This window comes from Homalodisca vitripennis, chromosome 1, assembly GCF_021130785.1.
Source record: "Homalodisca vitripennis isolate AUS2020 chromosome 1, UT_GWSS_2.1, whole genome shotgun sequence".
NCBI classification, from domain to species: domain Eukaryota; kingdom Metazoa; phylum Arthropoda; class Insecta; order Hemiptera; family Cicadellidae; genus Homalodisca; species Homalodisca vitripennis.
Window position 1 is genome coordinate 35,401,162 of NC_060207.1, and position 22,784 is coordinate 35,423,945.

The 22,784-nt window shown below is 32.3% G+C and overlaps 1 protein-coding gene across 12 annotated transcripts in view; it reads right to left on the reverse strand.

Moving 5' to 3' along the window:
• Positions 1-22,784, reverse strand: part of LOC124359657 — a 622,196-nt gene that overhangs the window by 132,417 nt on the left and 466,995 nt on the right. For all 12 annotated transcript variants that reach the window (XM_046812601.1, XM_046812617.1, XM_046812593.1 and 9 more), the window contains exons 4-5: positions 3,544-3,652; positions 503-725 (exon numbers count right to left, since the gene is read on the reverse strand). In XM_046812601.1, the coding sequence (XP_046668557.1) occupies positions 503-725; positions 3,544-3,652 (332 nt within the window). The remainder of the gene's footprint in view (positions 1-502; positions 726-3,543; positions 3,653-22,784) is intronic.

Sequence of the window (22,784 nt, forward strand, 5' to 3'; positions counted from 1 at the left end):
ACTCCAACATACTTTCTGACCTCAAACACAAACCGCAAGCACCGAGTAGGTAGACCCTGACCCTCGCTCCGAAGCTCGACCCTCAAAGCTTCTATCATTAGGGTGAACTTTGCAAAGGCGGCAAGCCTGAACATCAAATGACCTCATCAAAATTGTTGATCTATGAATTTCTTGTCGTTCACTAATATCGGAGATAAAATTGAAGTAATCGGACACATAAATAGGAGTTTTAGTTTTGACAATTGAATGTAGAATATAAAGAACACGGAATCGTTATGGTTCTTGGAGTTTCATAAGTGGTGAAGACTGTACGATGATATTATGTTAGGAGGCTATTATTTAAGTGACAGTTGTTACTTTGACGTCAGCTTATCTTTCTGCGGACAGCAAAAAGAGTTTCCCTATTGCGACAAAACAAAAGTACAAATATACCAATATGATACATTAAATTTCTAATTCAATAAAAAAGCAAGTATTTAACGTGTTATAACGTGTTACTTACCTTGGCGAGTTTTTCTTCTGCCTTGTTGACGACGAGCTCGAAGGACTCCCTGTGGGCAAACACTTTCCTCGACTGTACCTTGCGGTGGAAGGATCGTTCGAGGAGGGGGCGGGAGACCTGGCGGCCGAAGACGGAGGCGATGTCACTGTGAGCCTGGGAGTCCACTTCCACCTCCTGCAGGAGAGTCTCCCACGTGTGGAACAGGGAGCTGGGACACGCCGGCCTGACAACATCACTCAACATTTCAGTATTTAAGAAACATCTCATCTAACAATACAAATACAACTCTATTTTGGCTCATTTTACAATATAGGTGATGGAATACATAAATACTGTTTATTGCTTTCGCATATAAAAGTATAACTCAGTATACCAAATAAAGGGACTTTAAGAACTATTTTTAAGCCTTCGACTCTTCAGGAACATACAGAGAATACAAGTAAAATCTTTTTATGTCACGTTAGATCTTAGAATAAACTATATATTTGAAGAACTCTTAAAGTCTATTCGAAAATTTTTATTATTTTGAACTTTAATAATTACGCATCATTACAAACTGTAAGAATTATTCTAGTAATCTGAGTGTTGGAGAAATAATGCCTTTCAGTGGTTTTCAGCCCTCCATTCCATCCATTCCATCCATCCCAATAATACTAGTATATAGAAATAATTTTTCATTATTTTCTGACGTGTTGAAAAGGTTATGTATAAAGCAAGTTGAAGATATACATGCATAAATCTATTTAAAGAAACTGAAAAAATAATTTGTAAATTATATGATTTTATAGATATATGACATTATTTTACGAAGATTTATGTATATCAATTTTAATAATATGTCCCAAATAATATGGAGATTAATTCCTTTCTGGTAAACGAGTTGTGTTAGTTAAATTGATTACATTTATAACAATCATACACAGAATAGTATTTGCCTAGTTGTTATCTCATTATCTGCGCAGGCATTAGTTAAAAGTAGAATTAAGTTTAAAATTGAATTGGACAATATTTACTATGTCGCTTATCAAGTGAAATCTACTTATCTATTAGGACTTTGCATGCATGGGAATTAAGTTCACATAAATGATTTAACCAATTTAATGATTTAGCTTCAAAATTAAGACTGATGATAAGTTCTAATTAGTGTTTAGGCTGTAGATGTTCTCCAACCCACAAGAGTAGAAGTACGAAAAACGTTGTGTCGTGAATTAATAGCAATTTAAATTAAAGCTAAAATAACTAGGTTCCCGGTCATTTTGCATTATTACTCTTACAAAAATAAAACAATTACGTTTCAAAGATCGGAATCTAATGGAAATTAACAAACACAAAACTGTATATAGGACGTTTTAAAAAATATAGAAAATAATGGTTAACAAAAAATGTTGTACGTAATAGAATATATCTGAGAATCCAGTATCATTAGAGCAAATACCAACCATGTCACAACATTTGAACCGCAATGCTTTTGACAAGTTCATCTCAACATGATTACCAGTTTTTTTAATGTTTGTGTATGTTTAACCTCATGCGTACATTTTTGGGACACTTGGGGAAGAGGATGGATTCCAATCCTCGAAGCGTATTGATCTATTTTTTGTAACATTAACGATGGCAAATTGCTCAAACCCGGTTATTTCACCAAATCACCCATCGTCAAAGGGATGATTATTAGCTTGAAGCAATTAATAAAATAACTAAATATTGGTATATGCTTTTAATACTTCGGTAATGAGAACAAAAATGACATTACATAAAATCTCATTTTGTGGTTATGAACAGATTATATTCGATTTTAATAAAACTGTAAAATGTCATAAAGTTATGTGCCTAAAATTTTATGTATACTTTATATGCTACTATCACTTACCCGCGGCTTCATACGTCATTTCGTGTTGGAAAACAAGGAAAACAAGGATGTTCTTTATGATATTCTAAACACTCCTGAGGTAAGTTATAATCACTGAAAATATTTCAATCTCATTATTAATCTTAGATTTATGTATAAAGAGCAGTGTTTCGATTCTGAAGTCAGAGAGTGAAACAGTATTTACGAGTACCAGTGTCATAATTCAAACTTCCCTACAAAATTTCAAGATATTTAATTGAAGAATTTCAGTAACAGTTCAAATATTTTAGGGCAGTAACCAGGAATCCTGAAGTCGAAGTCCTTAGACTTTAGCATGTATTTTAGGTTCATATTATATCACTGTACATGTTAAACAGCTTCCTATTTAGACTTTGCATTTCAGTATTTTAGGCTTTGCGCGTGTGTGTACTCTTCTGGTGGAAATTAATTATATTTCTGACGCTAATGTTGAGTTTGCCTTGTTGCCCCAAACAAAAATATTATGTTCAAAACTGTACACTTATGGCCATTGTAATTAACTCCAGTCTACGATATTTCTCGTGCCATAGTTGAATTATCATAGTTGTCCCAATCAAGAAGATATATACATAAGCAAGTCTGAGAAGCCTACTCCTTAAATCTTCAGTAAAAGTTAGATTAACATTGTTTTTAATATCGGCATTATACTACTGATCAAGCACTCTATGCTAAAAAGTTACCAACGTATATTTTTACTAAATTTGATAATTTTCTCTTCTTGATATTTTCTTACTCTGTTATCAACAATGGTTGCAAAAATGGTTGTAATAATATTTCAATATTTATTTCTTCCTTATTATCTGTTCCTACTATCAAGTTTAATCTATGCTTTCAAGTCTATGAATGTAAACACATTAATACAATGGTAAATATGTTTAAAAAACATGTGGTTGTGCTTTAAAATTATAATGTTAACACAGAAAGATAACTGACATTTAATAGGCACATTCTATTAATTTGCAGCAGTGCATTTCTTATAGGGATTGTCTGAACTTCAAATGTCGGATACCTTAGATCATTCCTTAGTATGCCCCTTGGGCACAAGATAAACCTGCGTGCCAAATTTGCTGGACAGTCACGAGATCTCAATTAATACGAAGCTACATTAACCTCGTATATACGATAGATAATAATGTAATATAACATTGCTTACCGTTCCTTTCTTAACTCGGCGTTCTTTTTCCGGAAGTTGGCGACAAGGAGCGCCAGTTCCTCGGCGTGCTGCTCGTACATCTGCGAGAGCTCCTGGGTGAAATCGGATACTGTAACACATGCACAATAATGCAAATAATCTTATGTTGTCAAAGTTATCTGAAATATATGTAACAGTTAAGTGAGTATATATATATATATATATATATATATATATATATATATATAATTAAATTTTTGGAACAGGTATATAATTGGAACAAAGATCTTGCAAATTGTAAATACTGGCGGAAATGTAAGCAATATATGACATTTTATATATATATAAAAAATATATATACATATATATAATATATATTATATATATATATATATATATATATATATATATATATATATATATATATATATATATATATATATATATATATATATATATATATATATATATATATATTGAGTATCCACGAATTACTCAACCAAACTGCACGAATATTATTTGTCAAAAAATGTCATAGTCCTAACTTGCTTACATTTCCACCAGTATTTACAATTTGCAAGATCTTTGTTTCAATTATATACCTGTTCCAAAATTTATACCTGTATAAAAAAGTTATGAAATAATATAATCTCAGATTTCAAAATAGTGACCGTACAAAATAATAAAACGGTAAAAACTGTAAAGAATTCTAGATTTTTATGAAAGAGGTATAGTATAATATGGTAACCTCTAGATGAACAATTTAATACCAAGTTTTTATCGCTATGACAAAACACAACGGTGTGGTAAGAATAATATTGAGCGCCAACTCTAATTTTAAATACACTAATCGAATTATCAATATTATGTATGCTGATTAATAATCAGCTGATTATTACATTTAACAGCTGAAATTACTCGCTAACGTTGTCATTGAACTCTTCCTATGAAATTTGTTTAGACACAGTACATGTTTTGCCGAATTGATCTATAAAACTTGTTTTTTTTGTTTATGCATTCGAAACAAATACCATCTGTTAAACATAGAATTGGTTTTCACAGTTTTATGATAATTTTTAATTGTTTGAGCGTTAGCGTTGTCTATAACTCGAAGGGTAGGAATAATTTAAATTTTTTCTATCTATCATATATGTCCGTCCAACACGATATCTCAAGAACAAACTGATCTATAGACTTACAATTTTGATTGAAGCTCTATTTCAGTATGGGCAATATCGAGTTTGATTATAGTGCATGTTACTACGACTTAGCTGAGCGTTAGTAAATATTTTATATAGGTCTTACGAGTACGAATTATGGTAATAAGAAAATCGAAATAAATAAATCTATAATCAAAGTGATAATAGTAATACGCCATTTTAACAATTAATGATGTAGTAACACATCTAGCCTAACTATCAGAATGAAATAAGATATAAACCCTTGCATGCGACCTCAGCAAAGCATGATACGCAACAAGTGGATTTCGTGGGTTTGACGTACTAATGCTTTACTACTATTCGTATTAATCTTTCATAACTTAAATTCTCAGATTATTATTGAATTTAATAGCTGAATTTTTAACTATTTTTTTGTTGATTGCATTAGTAAATTATTACTCGTTGATAGTGGAGTAACTCACCTAAATTACGCCAAAACCCAAAGAATTAAGAATTTTAATTACGTATCAGAACTCAAGCAGCATATTAAAAAATACATGGTCTGCGCACTACTACCTTTTAGTTAAACTTTGAACGGATTCACATTGGTACAGTCAGAGTTCCAGGTTTTAGGTTCTTGTATTAACCGATTTAAATATCTGCTGTTCAGAAGGCTATAATTCCCTTTACTCCTCAAAATTTAATAAGTAATCCTTATTAAAAAAGGACGGTCCCACATTTATACTTTAGGCCTGCCTCAGTTTTGCCAGTTTTACGCAAAATATTCCAAAAAATATTTTTAATGCAAATGATTCAATAATTTATAATGATAGTGAACTCCAAAATCAAACACGATAAGCTCTATAAGAACCAGTTTGCATTTAGAAAGGGGAGATCGACGATAGACACAATCGTGAGTCTTGTCTATGGAAGGTCGAAATCTCATCGTAGGTTTGTTTCTTGACCTATCCAAAACTTTTGATAACTTTGACCACTCCATGTTGCTTGAAAAATTAGAATCCCGTGGCATTCGAGTTGTGCCTCTCTTGTGGCTTCGTTTCGTTCATTTATGGGTCAAATAATTCAAGTCGTCCATATTTCAAATCACATTTCAAATTCCATGAAGATGAGCTATGGAGTCTCTCAACGATCTATTCTTAGTCCCATTTTTTCCTACTTCATGTCAATAACATAAAATCATCGCTGACGCACGGTGCAATCGTGTAATATGCAGATGATATGACGTTTTACATAAACGAAATTCTAAATTCAGTTTTGGAACGAAACGCCTTTATTGACTACAAATGCGGCCCAAATGTGTTCAGTCTCAATCTGGGAAACCAAAGTATTCAAAACCCAATGTTCTGAATTTTTCATTGATCTCAGTAAACTTCGAATCTGGTCCAACCATAATATTGGCTTAGACCAAGATTCACTGAGATCGAAGTGAGGCATGGAGCGCTGACGTAGACTTCGTCTGCACCCAATTAGCGTCTCAGGCATTCATTTTTTGAGGTTTTTATCCTGATACTGCCCCTACTCGGGTTCTGAAAACGGCTTATTATGGATTGATTTATTCACAATTCTCTTACGGACTGGTGCTGTGGAGTGCTTTCGCCAACACACAGTTCCTGAGAGTGTTTAAATTGCAAACACAAGCAATCCGTGTAATTGAAAAGTTCAGAGAATCATGCATACCAGTTTTCAAAAGTTTGCAACTGTTGACTCTGCCAAGCCTCTGAATTCTGGAAACATCATTAATGGCCGAGACATACTCTCGTACCAGACTAGAGGCAGGGATAACTACCAGACTGCAAGACACAGGACAACGGATCATGAACGCTTGCGCTCGCAGACTGGAGTTCATTTGATCAACATATTAACCAAATAATATATATTATATAGTTCCACGACGCTCAAGGCGTTTAAAACTCGTTTGAAACATTGTTTAGCGTCCTACGCATTTTTTAATTTGAGCATGTTTTTGGCAATAAACTGGGAAACCATTTAATCGTTAGAATAATCCCGGATTGAAGAGGGAGTAATTGGGGCTGAATGGTTGGAATGAACAAAATATATGTCTGTGTAAGAGAACTGTGATACGGAAGTCAAAATTTTAGTTGAAGTTATTGTAAAATGACGTTAGATATAAAATTGTATTGTCGCTGCAAGAGAGATTTATCTATTGACTATAATGACCAGAGCTATAGACTGGACTGAGCTGTTGACTATGATAGACTTCAATATTTACACTAGCAGTAGTTCGATAAACCTCTACATCATACATAAATATTATTACAATTCACTATAATATACTATAATTACTATTCACATATGCCAGCATACAAATGCTTCCAACTTCGTCTGACGGGAATTCAATCGTACTCGATGACGATGAGAATCTACTATCAGATGACAATTACTATACTTCCTCCAGACTAAGTGAAATAAGTAAATATATTCGGTCTATACTGCTTAAGGGTACTAAATAAATGAATTATTTTAACTAATTGTTTTTATTCACTATGTCTCTCCACCCTTAAGATGGGTACACGCTTCCATTGCCTTGTATTATTTACAGTTCTCACAAAAGTTTACAAAATGACTGATGCAATTAAAAATTTAAAAATAAAAAGTCAACTGGTTTGGAAGAAATAGAATTGCTTAAAGCAAATGTTAAAATAAATTTACAGTTTATTATTCATACAATAAACTTAAGATTTTCTAGACGGTGTGATTGAATCTTTGTACGGTAGTTACAACATTTAGGAAAACGGATTAAGTATGAAATTAGATCATATTATAACTGTTAGCATGTTACCTATAATTTAAAATTGTTTGACAATTTAGTCCATTCAATATAAAATACTTAATTTTTTTAACAATAAGGCTCGGTTTAGTTTGAGAAAAAAGGGAAGGGTGCTTTGATTTCAGTTACAGAAAAATGTATAGTGTTTTTAGTAACAGTTGTTTTTATAAGCCAATGGGATCTCTTTTTGAATATTAAAACTGTATTCGACCTTGTTGATCATAATATTTAAATACATGAACTGGAAAACTTGGGAGTTAGAAGAGCTGAGCTTGATTGGTTTGTGAGATTTGCAGGAGAAGATTTCAAAAATTATGAATATCTCATCAGCTCATTGACATTCATTGACACTGAATTCTTTAAAAAATCATCAATCGCCGTTTGTTAATTTGACGAAATGTTTTTTTGCCAAATATTACTTGTAAAAACTTTTAAACTTGAGACTACAATTTTTTAACGTTTAAACCAAAAAGTAAGTAATTTTTAACATAAACAAGATTTAATGTCTTAACAGCGAGTGGTAAAAAATAATAGGAAGCTTTACATAAGACCTACATAAACTGTTCTCGCATATTATTTATTTACTCGGTGGTAATTAAAATTCTACTACTTTAGTTTATTATTATTTTTTAGTGTCTTAATTATAACAATAACTTAATTATAAGTATAACAATATGTACATACCTTAATATACTACTGTCATCATGTACATGTAGTATTTATTTGATAATAAACGCAAATAGATCAGAATATTCTAAGTATCATTTTTTTTATAAGGATGATTAAAAAAAGTACTTGCTCCACCGGAACAAGTAGTTTTTGTGAATAAATCTTTTTTGAATGCAATTAAAAAGATTTTTATTCATAAAAAATGTGTATTTAAACAAATTAATACATTTTCTCTAAAATATATTACGGAGAAATATTAGTAAAATAATAAATACATAATACCAAATAAATTCTAAATAAAAATAAGCAGAGAACAGTAAGAGAATGATGTTTGTAATATATGAGGTATCTTGTAACTATCTGTTCAGCAAACATAGGCTACTGATGGTTCAAGGTTAATTGAGTATGGAAGTTGAGGGAAGTTCTGGACCCTAAGCCACTTGCTACAGGAACGTTAACAAGTTTGTAACTGAGGTGAGGTCTTGGAAATCACAAGATAGTTGCCTTAGTTGTACGTTCCTACGTTTCTATTAGTTTACAAATATTAATTCGTATTTTATGTTTACTTCAACCCCTTAATTTTATACGATATGAAAGTATTATTGAAAAACGCATGTACATTAATTTTGAGCTACATGGAAAGTTGTTTTAACAGTTAAAGTAATTTTATTACTGTATTTAGATTTAGATAGATTTATAATTTTCTTAGTGCAGTCTGTTTATATAAAAAAATCTAAGTATAATCAAATTTACAGTCGTAATTCTTAACGTAAAAAATTTGAATTAAGGTAAGGTTAAGGCCGTTGGCAAGAATAATCGGACCAAACGGGGTGCACTGTCAGAGGTAATAGAATTATGCATCCAACTGTTTGAGGATTTAAAACAAATAACGTTAATCAAGGGCATTCGTTAGTGAATTCTCAGGATCAAATAATTCTTTACATGATTCTTTCTAATGATTTACGGATTTTAATCAAAATTAGAACAGGAATTCTATACAATAACTGTTAACCCTTTAAGTCAATAAAGCACAGCTCATGTTCTAAAACAGTACCCACAACATTTCAAGACATAATTTATGAATACATTGATTTCAAGAATGTGTCTTATCGTTCCAAAGATGAAATGTTAACCGGATATATTCTGTGAGCTTCCTTGGAATCATGGGAGCAAAACTCTAGCATCAACACATATTACACTGACCTATCCGGACGTCTTAGAATTATGGCTTTTCATAAAATTTGGTATAAACATTCTTTGGAATATTTGGTGGCAATAAAGTTATTTAGGGGATCTCAAGAGCTATAAACAATTCCGCACTATTACAGTACAGGCAATACACCTGAATGAGTTGTAATCAAAATTAGCGTTGTAAGGTGTTAAAAAACGTAAATTCAAAGGATTGTAACAAATGATGGATTCTAAGTGAACTTGTAGCCAGGACTACTATTATGGACTTGCTATGAGGATTTTTGTCAGTAGATATTTGGAGGCAGAATTTTAGACCTGCCAGAGTTTAGGTTCTAGTAAAATCTGGAATCTATATGAGGATAGACGAATGCAGTGAATGGGTGTTACAGATGCCATAGATCCGACACGGAACCTTCAGAGGTAATATACTGTAGTCTGAGAATTTATAGTTATAGGAATTCTCCAAATTCCAGGAGTGTCCAGGGAATGGGAAAGTCTCGTTGAAGAATTCTAGAGAAAACTGGAGGTCCCAGAAACCGCGTATTCTACAGGACGGGACCTACGAGAAGTGAAATGTTCTTAAGCAGGAATCTATCAGACGCTTGGGTAGCAGTATTTGGGGGTTTAGAGACAGGAAGATTTTACAAATCGGAAGCTTCCAGAACGCAAGATGTTTCCTGATGTTTCGAGCTTACACACGTCAAAAGCTCTCCAGTAAATTTCTTATAAGCGTAAATAAACCGGACCTTAGAGTTTGACAGTTTCCATAATAATAGGTGTAATAAATCAAGATAGAGATACCCCAGACATCTATTCCCAGGTTTAGATATCAGGAATAAACGAGGTCATTCAATATAAAGTTGTTATAGTTCAGGACGATTCCAGAAGTACGATGTATTGATTTTTGGGTGATTATAACTATCATTAGGTAGGGTGTGGGTTTCATGATTTTAGGTTCTTAAAAATGTAATGTACTTGAAAAGAGCTTTCAAAACGCCAATTTTATATTTTATATAAAACTGCACTTCGTTTTTTTTTAAATTTTGACAAGCTGTAAAATAACGAATTATTATATTTAGTAAATAAGAAATGCATTTTAGTAAATAAAAAAACAGTGACCGAACAAACAGTAAATGTAAGAGCATTACAAAGAGAAATAAACGTGAGCGATGGTCCAAGACTTAATGTCACCGCAGTGATGGGCTTGTGAGCCCTGGGAGGGGACTGTGATATTGTAATACATAATGTATGACGTAAGGCTACGTTATGTCTACTCAAGGCTAGTCACACCAGACAGGACTGTCAACGTTTTCAAGTTTGCAGTTTATAAACAATAAAAAACTCTTACAACATTCGTGAGCATAACTCTAGAAATAAAACAACATTACTTTTCTTATGGATGTTTACATGAATTTAATATACTTTGAACTAACCATGTTTATAAAAATTGCTTATGAAATTCCTGCATGGCTTACGAATACATTACTTTAAACTCAATTTTATATACGATTTTAACTGATAACTGCTAGTTAGCTGATTTGAAACTTTGGAGACGAATCCCTAAGATCAAAATAATAATAATAATAATAATATAAATTATATATAATATGATTAATTCAAAAATAATAATTTTTTGACCAGTGTTTAGCAATAGAAACACACCATGCCTTACGAGAAAATATGATCGTGTTTTACATTATAAATTCATTGTTATCTCAAGAAAATATCTCCAGAGCTGAAACATATTTTCAATGTCCTTGAAATGTACATGGGAAATGATGATATTTGATAAAAACCTTTAAATTAACTTATCATATCTGTGTAAGAAAAATTGTTTTTGTATCATCTGTTAAGAAAATTGACATGTAAAGGTAAATGTTACAGACTGAAGGGAGCACAGCCTTTACATGCCGTGTAGTTAGCTTGATTTTAACTCAAATTAACGTATATTATGTTATATATAACATAGGACACCACATTATAGTTTATCAGCGTCTTTAGTTTCTCAACAGTCCTAGACGAGCAAAGTGGTTCATAGATTTCAACCAAAACTGGCATGGACATTCTATGGAAAAACATACCACAGGATAGGTTATAGGGCCCTCTGAGGGCTCAAAAGCTTTACAAGTTTTTTACAAGCTACCCTGATAGATAAAGACTAAAATTGGCAAGTGTGTTGTGTAGAAAACAATTTAATTAACCAACAATAGTCATAGAGTAACTTTGGAGCAAGCAAGGTTCAGTTATATCTTTTATAATACAAAATGTTTTGTGAAAAACATTAAACACATTCCAGAAGAAAGAAGATACAGGAAAAGTGGAATAGTATTAAATTTATTGATAAGAATGTACATTTCTTTGAATTTGTATACTGTAAAAATGCAGTATTGGAGCAATTTTTAATGAATTTAAATCACTAAATATATTGTATATATATTTTCGAATGTAAAATGAATTTTAAATGGCACTGACCATTAGGGATAAATATAATTCCAGAAGTACGGTAATTGCTAGAAGCGGGAAACATGAAGGTGTCAGGAGATAAAACTTCAAAGAAGGCAAAAGCTTGCTTTTAGAAGTTTTAAAATCCCATAGTTTAGGAATATCGATAGGACAGAAATACAATAGCGTCTGGGTGAAGTCAAATAGATACCAAGAACTTCCAGATATAGGGAGTTCTAAGTACAATAGAGCTGCCAATGACTAAAATCTACCAAAAAACCCTACTAGTCGCTTTAGGTCACATTGATGGAAATCTATCAGAAGTTGTAGGATTGCTCAGGGCCAAATGTTCCAGAATACGGGGTATTTTAGATGTAAAACTTCTTTCACTTGACAAAGAGCTTCCAAAATTCAGGAGCTTCCATTGCCAAGAGCTACCAGGAGAGTCCAGGAGGCTGAAATGTCTTGCAGTAGTTAAAATCTTGCAAAGGCAAGAAGATTACAAGAAATGAAGTTCTTAATATCAAACTGTTTCCAGATAGTGAGAGCTCACTAAAAAAGGCTCCCATTCACACCTCTTCGTTTTAACTAAATTGTAAAATTTAGAATAACCTGGAATAAAATCAAAGACCAGAAACTTCAATAAGTCTAGTATTCCACGAATCTGAATTTTTTAAACAAGGAACATAAAGACTACAATTCACACAGGTCAGGGGCTCACAAAAGTTTAGAATATTCTGAGACCGTTTGCTTCAATAATTGTTCCAATGGAGATCGAAGCTTCTAGTTGCGAAAATATTCTGAAAGAAACCGGGAAAACAATTATTCGCAGGTATAAACCAAGTTCTCAATAAACCAAAATCTGGAATAATCCAAAAGTTTCAATATGTCAAAGGCTTTTGTTTAAAACATGTGGTTTGAGTTTGAGATTAAATAGACATCTCAACTCTTCAAATAAAGTCTTCAAAAAGGAAATAGTTTATTACAAAAATTCTTTATTATATACATGTTTATATTTTATATGAACAATTGCTTTATAAGACAATAACTATTCCATGGGAAAACATGATTGACCCTGGATGTTAATAACTTTTGATCCCAAAGTAGTGCACTTAATAAAGGAGTTATTTCTTAAAAAGCGTTTAATAAAATATTATAATGCAGTAGAAGCTAAAATGTCTATGGTAATTACTTATATAACACAATCTAGGTGAAACATGTTTTTTGTATGGCGTCCATGTAAATTTTATTACGATAAGTCAAACCAGACAGCTGACTGTACAATGATTTTATCTGAGTCTCTCAATAAAAAAAGTTTTCGTATAATATTAATTAATCGAATTGTTAGGACAAGACGTCATGTAGTAACTCATGACGTTACAGATTGTAGTTTTCTACCATAAAAGATTTATGGTAATTGTGCTAAATCCAACCCATAACAACGCATTTAGAGTGGTTACGTATATCTGTATATTTAAGTTCTGTAGCACTATATCGCTAGGTTTGACTTGAATAACAATTTACTTGTACAAAATCCAATTTTCTAAGAAATAAGTTACAGCAAAAAGAATTTCAGCAGTATTCGCAAAAAAAGATAAAGATTTTTGTACACAAAAACGGCACAATAGACAGTTTGTAAATATAACTAATACAGAACAAAATAAGTATAAAGTAAAAATAATATCGAACAGTATTTGTGGATACTTGGACTTAAAATAATTATAGTGAATGCTAAATGAAATTTATATATTTTAGTGTTTCTCAATGTTTGTGTCAAATGCATATATATTTTTCAACGATGAAACAAAAATATATTATTTCCTTAAAAATGTGCTGTAAGAAACTACTCTGTACATTGCTTCTCAAGTTAGAATTTTATTGGAACCGGTGCTCATAACTGTCAACATGAATAGTGCCGGGTACAATAACAATTTGTCTGTGCCTTTTGTCTAGAATTCACAAGGTTTACAGCAGAGTTCAGTTCACATCCTCTGACGTGGCTCAGTGGGTTAATCATGAGACTGAGCTGTTTGCTGCACGAGTCATTTGCCATGTATTTCCTAGACATCAGGAATTATTTTGTCGTCAAGACCATCAGTACATCTATTGTTGGTCTTCGAAAGGAATAACAAAACCGTAAGATGAAAAGTAAGCTCAAAAATACTCCATTCTCCTGATGTAACCTAATAACCAAAACTTTCCTGGTAGTGATGAAAATAATAACAGTTTACTAAACTGTCTTTATTAAGCTAGATCTTAAAAATCTACATTTTCAAGAGGTAAATAAACAAGTTATATATATTCATTAAATATAGTAAATGTTGAAAAATGTACAAGAAATTAAGATACATTTTAGCATGTCAAAAACTATAGTTTAAATTATTGACAAATGAAAGATATTTTAAAACAACTCCATATGAAATTTAATACTATTCACTAGAATCTACAGTATATGAGCGTATTTCCAAACACGTACTCTAATAATGTAAATAATTTGAATAGCTATTGAAAAGGTTAATATACAAGTCGATCTCTTTTGGTACCTATATGTACATTAGAACACAGTTAAATTAGTATTTTCGTTGAAAGGGATTGACGTCATAACTGACGTGTAAATAACATTCAACATATTTTACAGTTTTTATGATTTCGCTGAAATATTTTGAAGTTCTGACTCAAAATTTTTGATAGGGTGTGAGCCAATAGAGTTGAATTATTCGAGTATATTCAAATACATCTTGGGCAATTCATTAAGTAGTTGGGTTAATCAAACATATCTTTATGGTGCCTTCTATCTTTTAGGTTATCAAACTGCTTTATTTACGGATACATAGTAGGATTCCTGGGTTTCGGTTTGTAGGGGTGATATTTGATCATATTAATGACTTTCTCCTTATATGCAACTATCCCCATAGCTATCGTCGCACTGCTTTATCGGTCATTAGAATTATTATACGCTAGAATACCCTTCTTTTAAATTACGAAAGGCGTTTTTCTCTTTATCTTCGAATTTTATACATTCAATTTAAGTGGTTCTTTAATTCTCTCAAAACAGTTGAGGCATCAAACCCATTCTGTCTTTAACCGAGCATATAATTTATTCGGTTGGAATTTCATAAGAAGTATGGAAAGGTTCAGATAGTTCTGGAGTAAAGTTATTATAGATATTGCGTTATAGGTTAATGTCTCCTTAGATCATTAACCTTACGTTAATTATTATGTCTTTCTATTAAAAGCCGACTGTGCTGGTGGCTATATTTAACCCCATAAGAACAATTTTAAATACACTTTTATAACCTTATTTTTTGAAGTAAAATTATGGATATTTTTCACTAGAATAATAAAATAAATACACATCTTTACGCTGTTTTATATGTTACGATATTTTAATTTAATAGTTAAATTTCAAACTTTTTATAATTTATCGTTTAAATACTCAAAAAGCATGCACTTTACAAGCATGAATAATTAAAACGAAAACACGTTTGGATACTTATAAATCATATCTTTAAGTTTCAACATAAATTATGATTTTCCGACCAAATATAACGGCGTAGGCTAAAAGAGTTTCAATTTACGTCTTGGGTGGTAACTATCGGTTCATTACAACTTGCTCCTATGTTGTCTTTGTGCTTCTTTGTCTTCCTATCCTTAAGATGTTTTCAAACTCTATTTACAATCTTGTGATTGTCCGTTAAATCTCAATCTTCCAGTTTAAGTTTTTTTCACAAACACCCATTTAAATATTAAACTGATTAAGTGGCAAACAGTGAGATCAAATTCCACTATCTTAATATATCTACAAGAAAGCTAGTCTAGCAGGACTGTTCCTGTGTGTTTACACAGTACTACTGTATAAGCTGGTTGTTTCCTACAAATCTGCTGATTGGAGTATTTCATATGGTATACACGATTCAAGCATATACCAGTTACAAGTACAAGTACCAGTTTTTTCTTTTGTATCTGTACATACGCTTAACCCAAACTTGTCGAATTCATGAATTTTAATAATCATAATAATCTACGTATCAGATGAAGATAACTATAATGTAGATATGGGGAAATTACATTAGATATTACTCTAGAATCTGTAAAATAGTACACAAATCCATAAAACGAGATATGCAATTCCACATCGAAATGAAGAACGTTTAAAACTAACCTTTCTTCCTTAAATGCATGAAGTGACAGAGAATAGCGAGGGTATAAAAATTACGTAATATTAAAAGAAATGTTTAAGACGAGTTTACGGGCGATTTTCAAAACGATTATACTACGTATACGCCCGAATACGAGACTTAATCTTGTAGTTGTGGTTCAGTTGTTGGGGAAACACAACATTCAATATTTACACGAGTTAGTTAATACCTAGGCACACGAAATGTCAGATTGCGGAAATAGAACGTAACGTTGGAAATCGAGAGTCCGTGCTTTTCAAATATGCCCAAGAGGTTAACTGCCTATCCAGTGGAGAGTATTTCATAGGTAATACCTTTAAAACTCGTATGTAAAAAACCAAAAGCATCTTTGGGATCTCCATTTCATACACTCTGTGTTTTAGCACTCTTCACCCTAAATTAGAAATAATATTTTTACATCTTTATTGCATCGGTCTGTTGCATTTTAAATAATATAGTATAATTAAATTATATGCATATTTGAACTCAATCTCCTATTGAATAAGAGATACGTCCTAGAAATATCCCTTCAGATTGATCTAAAAACATTCCTAAAAATAAATTATGGCCACTGTGAGATATTCCAACCTTTAAAAAATAATTGGAAGTTTAAAAAGTATCATTTCAAAGTTTAAATAGCAATGTAATCGGATAGTTAAACAACATTTTACGAGTACCAATGAAATATAAAGATTTCTCTGCAACATTCCATAATACTTCATTAAATAGAACCAACAATCTCTGTAACAACTATTTAGGGCCAATGTGAAGGAATACTAAGTCGTAGTTCTTTAAGAGAGAGCATTTATGATTAAGAAGTTTATAAGTCACAATTTTGAATCAGAAGTAGACATGTTTAAGGTACTAACTCGTATTGTTTCAGTATGCTTTATTGTTCACTGTTAAGAGGGCAAAAGGTTAAACCAAACTTCCACTGGCTCTTGTTAGAAATTAAGTTTAGAATGTGAAGATGACTTTCTGGTTCGAGAAAATTATATTTCACACACCATAATAAAAAAATATTTTTTTCAGTTACCACGAACAAAAAATAAATAAATAAATATATATATATATATATATATATATATATATATATATATATATATATATAATATTATATATATATATATATAAGTTTTTATAAAAATTCGGCTATTGCAGTGTACGAGTCGTAGTTGCGTTTTTCTTGTTGTCCCGATTAAGAAATATACATAAATAGGCCTGAATAAGTATTCTTCGGTCAAAAAGCGTGTACTTTAACCATAATAATCTACTTCTGGTCTAAGACATGTCCGGTGCCGTAGTGGTGTTTTCCTTGTTTTCCCTGTTTTGAGAAAATATATACATAAGTTGATTTGGAACGTGTATGTCGGTCAAAAAGTGACTACTTATGACCATTATAATTTACTTCTGGTCTTAAGTATTTTTGATAGAATAGTAGCGCTTGTATTGTTTTCTCAATCGAGAAAATCTATACTATTAGGCTATATAAAAATCTACTGGTATCTGTGTGTGCAATACTCGAAACACATAAACACTACTAGACCGATTGTACTGAAATTTTATATTTTTTTATTATCCATGGTTAACAAATATGCATATTATTTTGACACTCCTTCCGGGCTACGCCTCACCGGTCTCTAAATTTACGAAAAATCCTATCTGGAAAGTTGTGAAATATGAATTGAAAGAGTGACAAAACGTAATCAAAGGTTCTGTGTAAATTAGTTTTATAACACCAAAACCATGTGTATAAATAAGTTAATCATTATTTCAAATTTGTTTATATAGTCTTGAAAGCATAGAGTAAGTATGATAGTAACGACACTAGTTTCAACCTTTTCTGCAAACGCTGTTGAGCACAGAGTAAGATAATATCCAGATAATAAAAATAGAAGTTTTGGTAAAAATATACTTTTAACTGTACATTTCAACAAATATTCAGTATATTAAACTTGGTCAGTACTGTATTGCAGATTTCAAAAACAAAGTTACTACGTATCTGACTTTTACCATAAATAAAAACAAAACTTTTATGAAACTCTTCTTAGTTGTTTTTTGACAGAAGTAGGCATCTCAGACCTGTGAATCTTAATGGTGGGGTGGGAGGAAAGCGTATATATAAATGTTGTGTGTGATGTGTGTGTGTGTGTGAGTGTGTGTGTGTGTGTGTGTGTGTGTTGTGTGTGTGTTTGGTGTGAGTGTGTGTGGTGTGTGTGTGTGTGTGTGTGTGTGTTGTGTGTGTGTAGTGTGTGTGTGTGTGTGTGTGTATGTGTGAGTGTGTTGTGTGTGTGTGTGTGTGTGTGGTGTGTGTGTGTGTGTGTGTGTGTGTGTGTGTGTGTGTGTGTGTGTGTGACAGATACGGCCAAATACTAAATAATTGAATCGGAAAAAGTAAGGGCTCTGTGGTGTAATGGTAGCACATTCACCCGGCAAGTGAGAGATCGACTCCCGGCGGAGCAAGTACTTTTTCTTCCATGTTTATTGAAATTAAATAAGGCTATTGAAATTTATACTATTGAATGTATATATATATATATATATATATATATATATATATATATACACATTAAACACACACACACACACACACACACACACACACACACACACACACACACACACACACACACACACACACACACACACAAACCTTTTTGCATTGTTTTATTTATCGTGGCAACAAGGCAAACTCAACACGTGTCGGATATAATTTACTAGGACTAGAAATACTTGTACACTTTCACAGCCTACGAAGTTGCGTGAGAAGTCGCAAGTAACTGTTAGTAGTTATATACGTCTGAAAAGCCTCACATGGTAAAAAATGTGTATTGACCCATTACCATATACTTGCAGTCTAAGATATTTCTGGTGCTTTAGTATCATTTATCTTGTAGCACAATGAAGAAAATATATATAGTTAAGTAGGTCTGAAAATGTTACTTCGGACAAAAGCGTGTAATTCCTCCCATTGTATTTCACTTCCGGTCTAAGGAATTTTCGGTGCCAGGAGATTGTTGCTGGAAGGAAGCGCATCAGATAACTACATGACAGACAGTTATTAAGACAGCGTTTCCGTAAACATTCTTGGCGTGTGGGACGTTTAAGTTTAAAGTCATGAAGTTTACAGTGAAGTCAAATGTCTGAATGTAGTTGGAGTCTTGTTCGAGTCATCTTCTCCGAAAGTTACAATAAAACTTGGTCTGTAATTAAATTTCAAACCCATAGCCTAAATTTGGCCTCAAATTTATGGTTTAATGATACCAGTATAAGCAAGATTTTATTGAATTTCTTAAGTGGATTGAAAAAGTATTAAAATAAAAGATCTCAACAAAGACAAAGAGGTAGTAAACGTGCAGATGACTTGTGGAGAGTGATTAAGGGAGATGCCTTTAATAAAGAGAACGATGCCATTATTGTGAAAAGGAGATTAAAGGGGCATGAAAATAATTACCTGCTCGAGCTGAGTCTTACCAGCACTCTTCCCAACACTGTTTCACATAAATTTCACTGATTACGACAGAAGACTTTTCCACTAATCATAATTTTTGGCATTACTCGCTGTACGGAAAGGTGACAAATATACGCCACGAGAGAAACTTTCTCTAACAAAAATAACATGTAATAACAGTAATTACTTTGAAACGTTTCTAGCGTTTACATTGTTTACATTTAAATTGTTTATAATATGTATATGCAATTTTATAGAAATATTTATGCAACTTTAAGATGTTTTCTTTTATCAATAACTAATCGATGTACTTGACTAACCTTGGAAAATTGTTTAAATACAACTCTAGATAATTGTTAATATAGTAAGTTAGTTATAGCCTTCTATACAATCTAATATTTTTAGTAGCAATAGGGATTTTCCTAAGCGTCATCGTAATAAAATTCTGCTACAAATAATAAATCCAAGGGTTGTGTAGTGTGTTCTTAAATTTAACAAATAAATTTTGTTTGTATTAGTGTCTCAAATAATTTTCTCTGATTTGCACACCTCACAATTCAGAAAATGTATATTGATATTGCAGCTCATAAACGTTTGTATGGAGTTGAATGTTTTTGTACATCAAGCCCTCTAAGTTTTACATTTCATTATGTCTTGAATGACGCTTATCAAAAGTAAATCATGACAAAAATATAAGTTTAGGTTGAACTCAGGAACGTGGCAGCGCCTTCAAAACTAACGTTGGGTCATTCCTATATTGAAATGTTATTATCATAGAATAGCAAGATAAACAAAATTTGGACTATCTTAGTGAGTTTAAACCTATTTAGAATATATAAAGTTTATGTAAAAATATTGAATAAATAACATGTATTAAAACTATATTTTTGTTAAAAATTATGTAATGAAATCACTGCAGCAATACGTAAAACTGTTGTTGCTATTATAAAAAAAAATGAAAAACAACATATTATGAGAAACGAATACCATCACTATTTACAGCCGACTGATTTCTCGTACAGTTGAATATGTTTTGACACGACCTTAACGTTTTTCATTTAGGATTGTTCTAGTCACCAAATGAGGTATCACAATTCTTGGTTTGTTTATTTATTTTATCAGCTCGATAAATTTGATGTCAAAAGCAGATAAAAATGTTCACTATTTTAATAATAAGTCTTATTTTTATGTTAAGACTGCAACAAAACAGTTCATACAAAATATTTAATCCCTAATTATTATAAATAGGAAGAAAATACAAATTTCATTCATTATTCAACGATTAATATGCGTTGTTTTAATTGAACAAAAATATATAAGGGATGTGAATTTGCCTCCAATAAGTAATCGATGTTTCCAACTTATCAGAAAACCAGGAAAATATTAATAAAATCCAAATTTTGAGGTTGAAGTACACACACACACACACACACACACACACACACACACACACACACACACACACACACACACACACACACACACACACACACACACACACACACACACACACACACACACACACACACACACACACACACACACACACACACACACACACACACACACACACACACACACACACACACACACACACACACACACACACACACACACACACACACACACACACACACACACACACACACACACACACACACACACACACACACACACACACACACACACACACACACACACACACACACACGCACGCACGCACGCACGCACGCACACACACACACACACACACACACACACACACACACACACATATATATATATATATTGGCTCTCATAAACAATTATGTTTCCTTGGATATATATATATATATATATATATATATATATCTTTAATATACTATACAGCCGCATGTGTAACTGACTCACTGACTGATATATAGATACAAATTCTAACATAGTTGTAGAAGTGCTAGAAACTTGAAATTTGGCATGCATGTACCTTTTGCAATATGACCCAGAGGAAAAGTCTGAAAACCGGACATTTTTACTTTTAAACCCCTCAAAAAATTATCAAAAAAACGTGCATTTTTTTACTCTTGCAGGCCTTTCTTGTAAGCCCGATAGCGGGCGAACCGTTTGAGCTAGCTCGGATCTGACGAAAAATCGTTAGTCAGGAATGAAGTGAACTACAAAAAAGGTCCAGTGACTTTTTGCTCTATCTTCCATGGTTAAGCGACAAAACGCGGGAATGTTTGACATTCCAGAGATTTTTTCGCTTAAAATAATTTTTCGAACCCGATAGCGGCCGAACGTTAGGTCGTAGCTCAAATCTGATTGACCCATCAAATTAGCAAATTGCGCGATCTACAGAAAAGGTCCAGTGACTTTTTGCCCTATCTTCATTGGTTTGGCCGAAAAAACGTGATTATGTGTAATTTTTTTGTAATTTCCACGTGAAAACTTTGTTTTTGGGGTCGATAGCGGCGAAACCATTGGTCGGAGGGCAAAATAAACCAAAGGTTAGATATAGGAAATGAAGTGATCTACATAAAAGGTCTAGTGACTTTTTACTCTATCTCCATTAGTTTGACCGCAAAACGCGATTAAGTGAAAATATTTGGAAAGTTTCGCCTAAAAATTTACATTCCGGGCTTGATAGCGGCTAAACGGTTGGTCGTAGCTCAAAACACGTCATTTGATAAGTTTTAGTAAATGACGTGTTCTACAAACAAGTCTTATAACTGTTTGCCCTATCCTAAATGGTCTGGCCGAAAAACCTGTTTAAATGGAAATATTTTATAATTTTTACGTAAGAATTTTGTTTCTGGAGGCGGTAGTAGCCAAACCATTGCTCATAACCTAAATCCTACATTTTCAATAACTAGACAATCTATAGATCTAAAAAAAGTTCAGCTTGTTTTTTGTCGTATATCCTTACGTAAACGCTAAAATCTCTCTTAATGGAAAATCTTGGTCGCAATTAGCAATATCAGTTATGGGTAAATATGATTCGACTATAATTTGTGCAATCCGTTCTAGTTCCGGATTTAACTTGTGTCACTACGTTAACGAGTGACTACAACCCATAACGCCAATTGGCTGAGCGTTAGCGAAGCGTCAATAATAGGTAGGGACAGAGTACTTTTTAATTAATTTAACAAAATAGTGATTCATTGTCAACACTCTGGTATGGAATGATAATTTCCTAAGTAATTTAAACCCTCTGATCAACTTTTTATTTTGATAAAAATTACTGTACACATATTCTCGTAGCACAGACACACATTTCCCACAAAAGTACCTCGCGTACTTGTAACCCCCCGACAACATAAATCCCCCTCTCAGTCGATGAACTCCTGATTAAGTTAAAACCCCTGATCAACTTAATAATCTGTTAG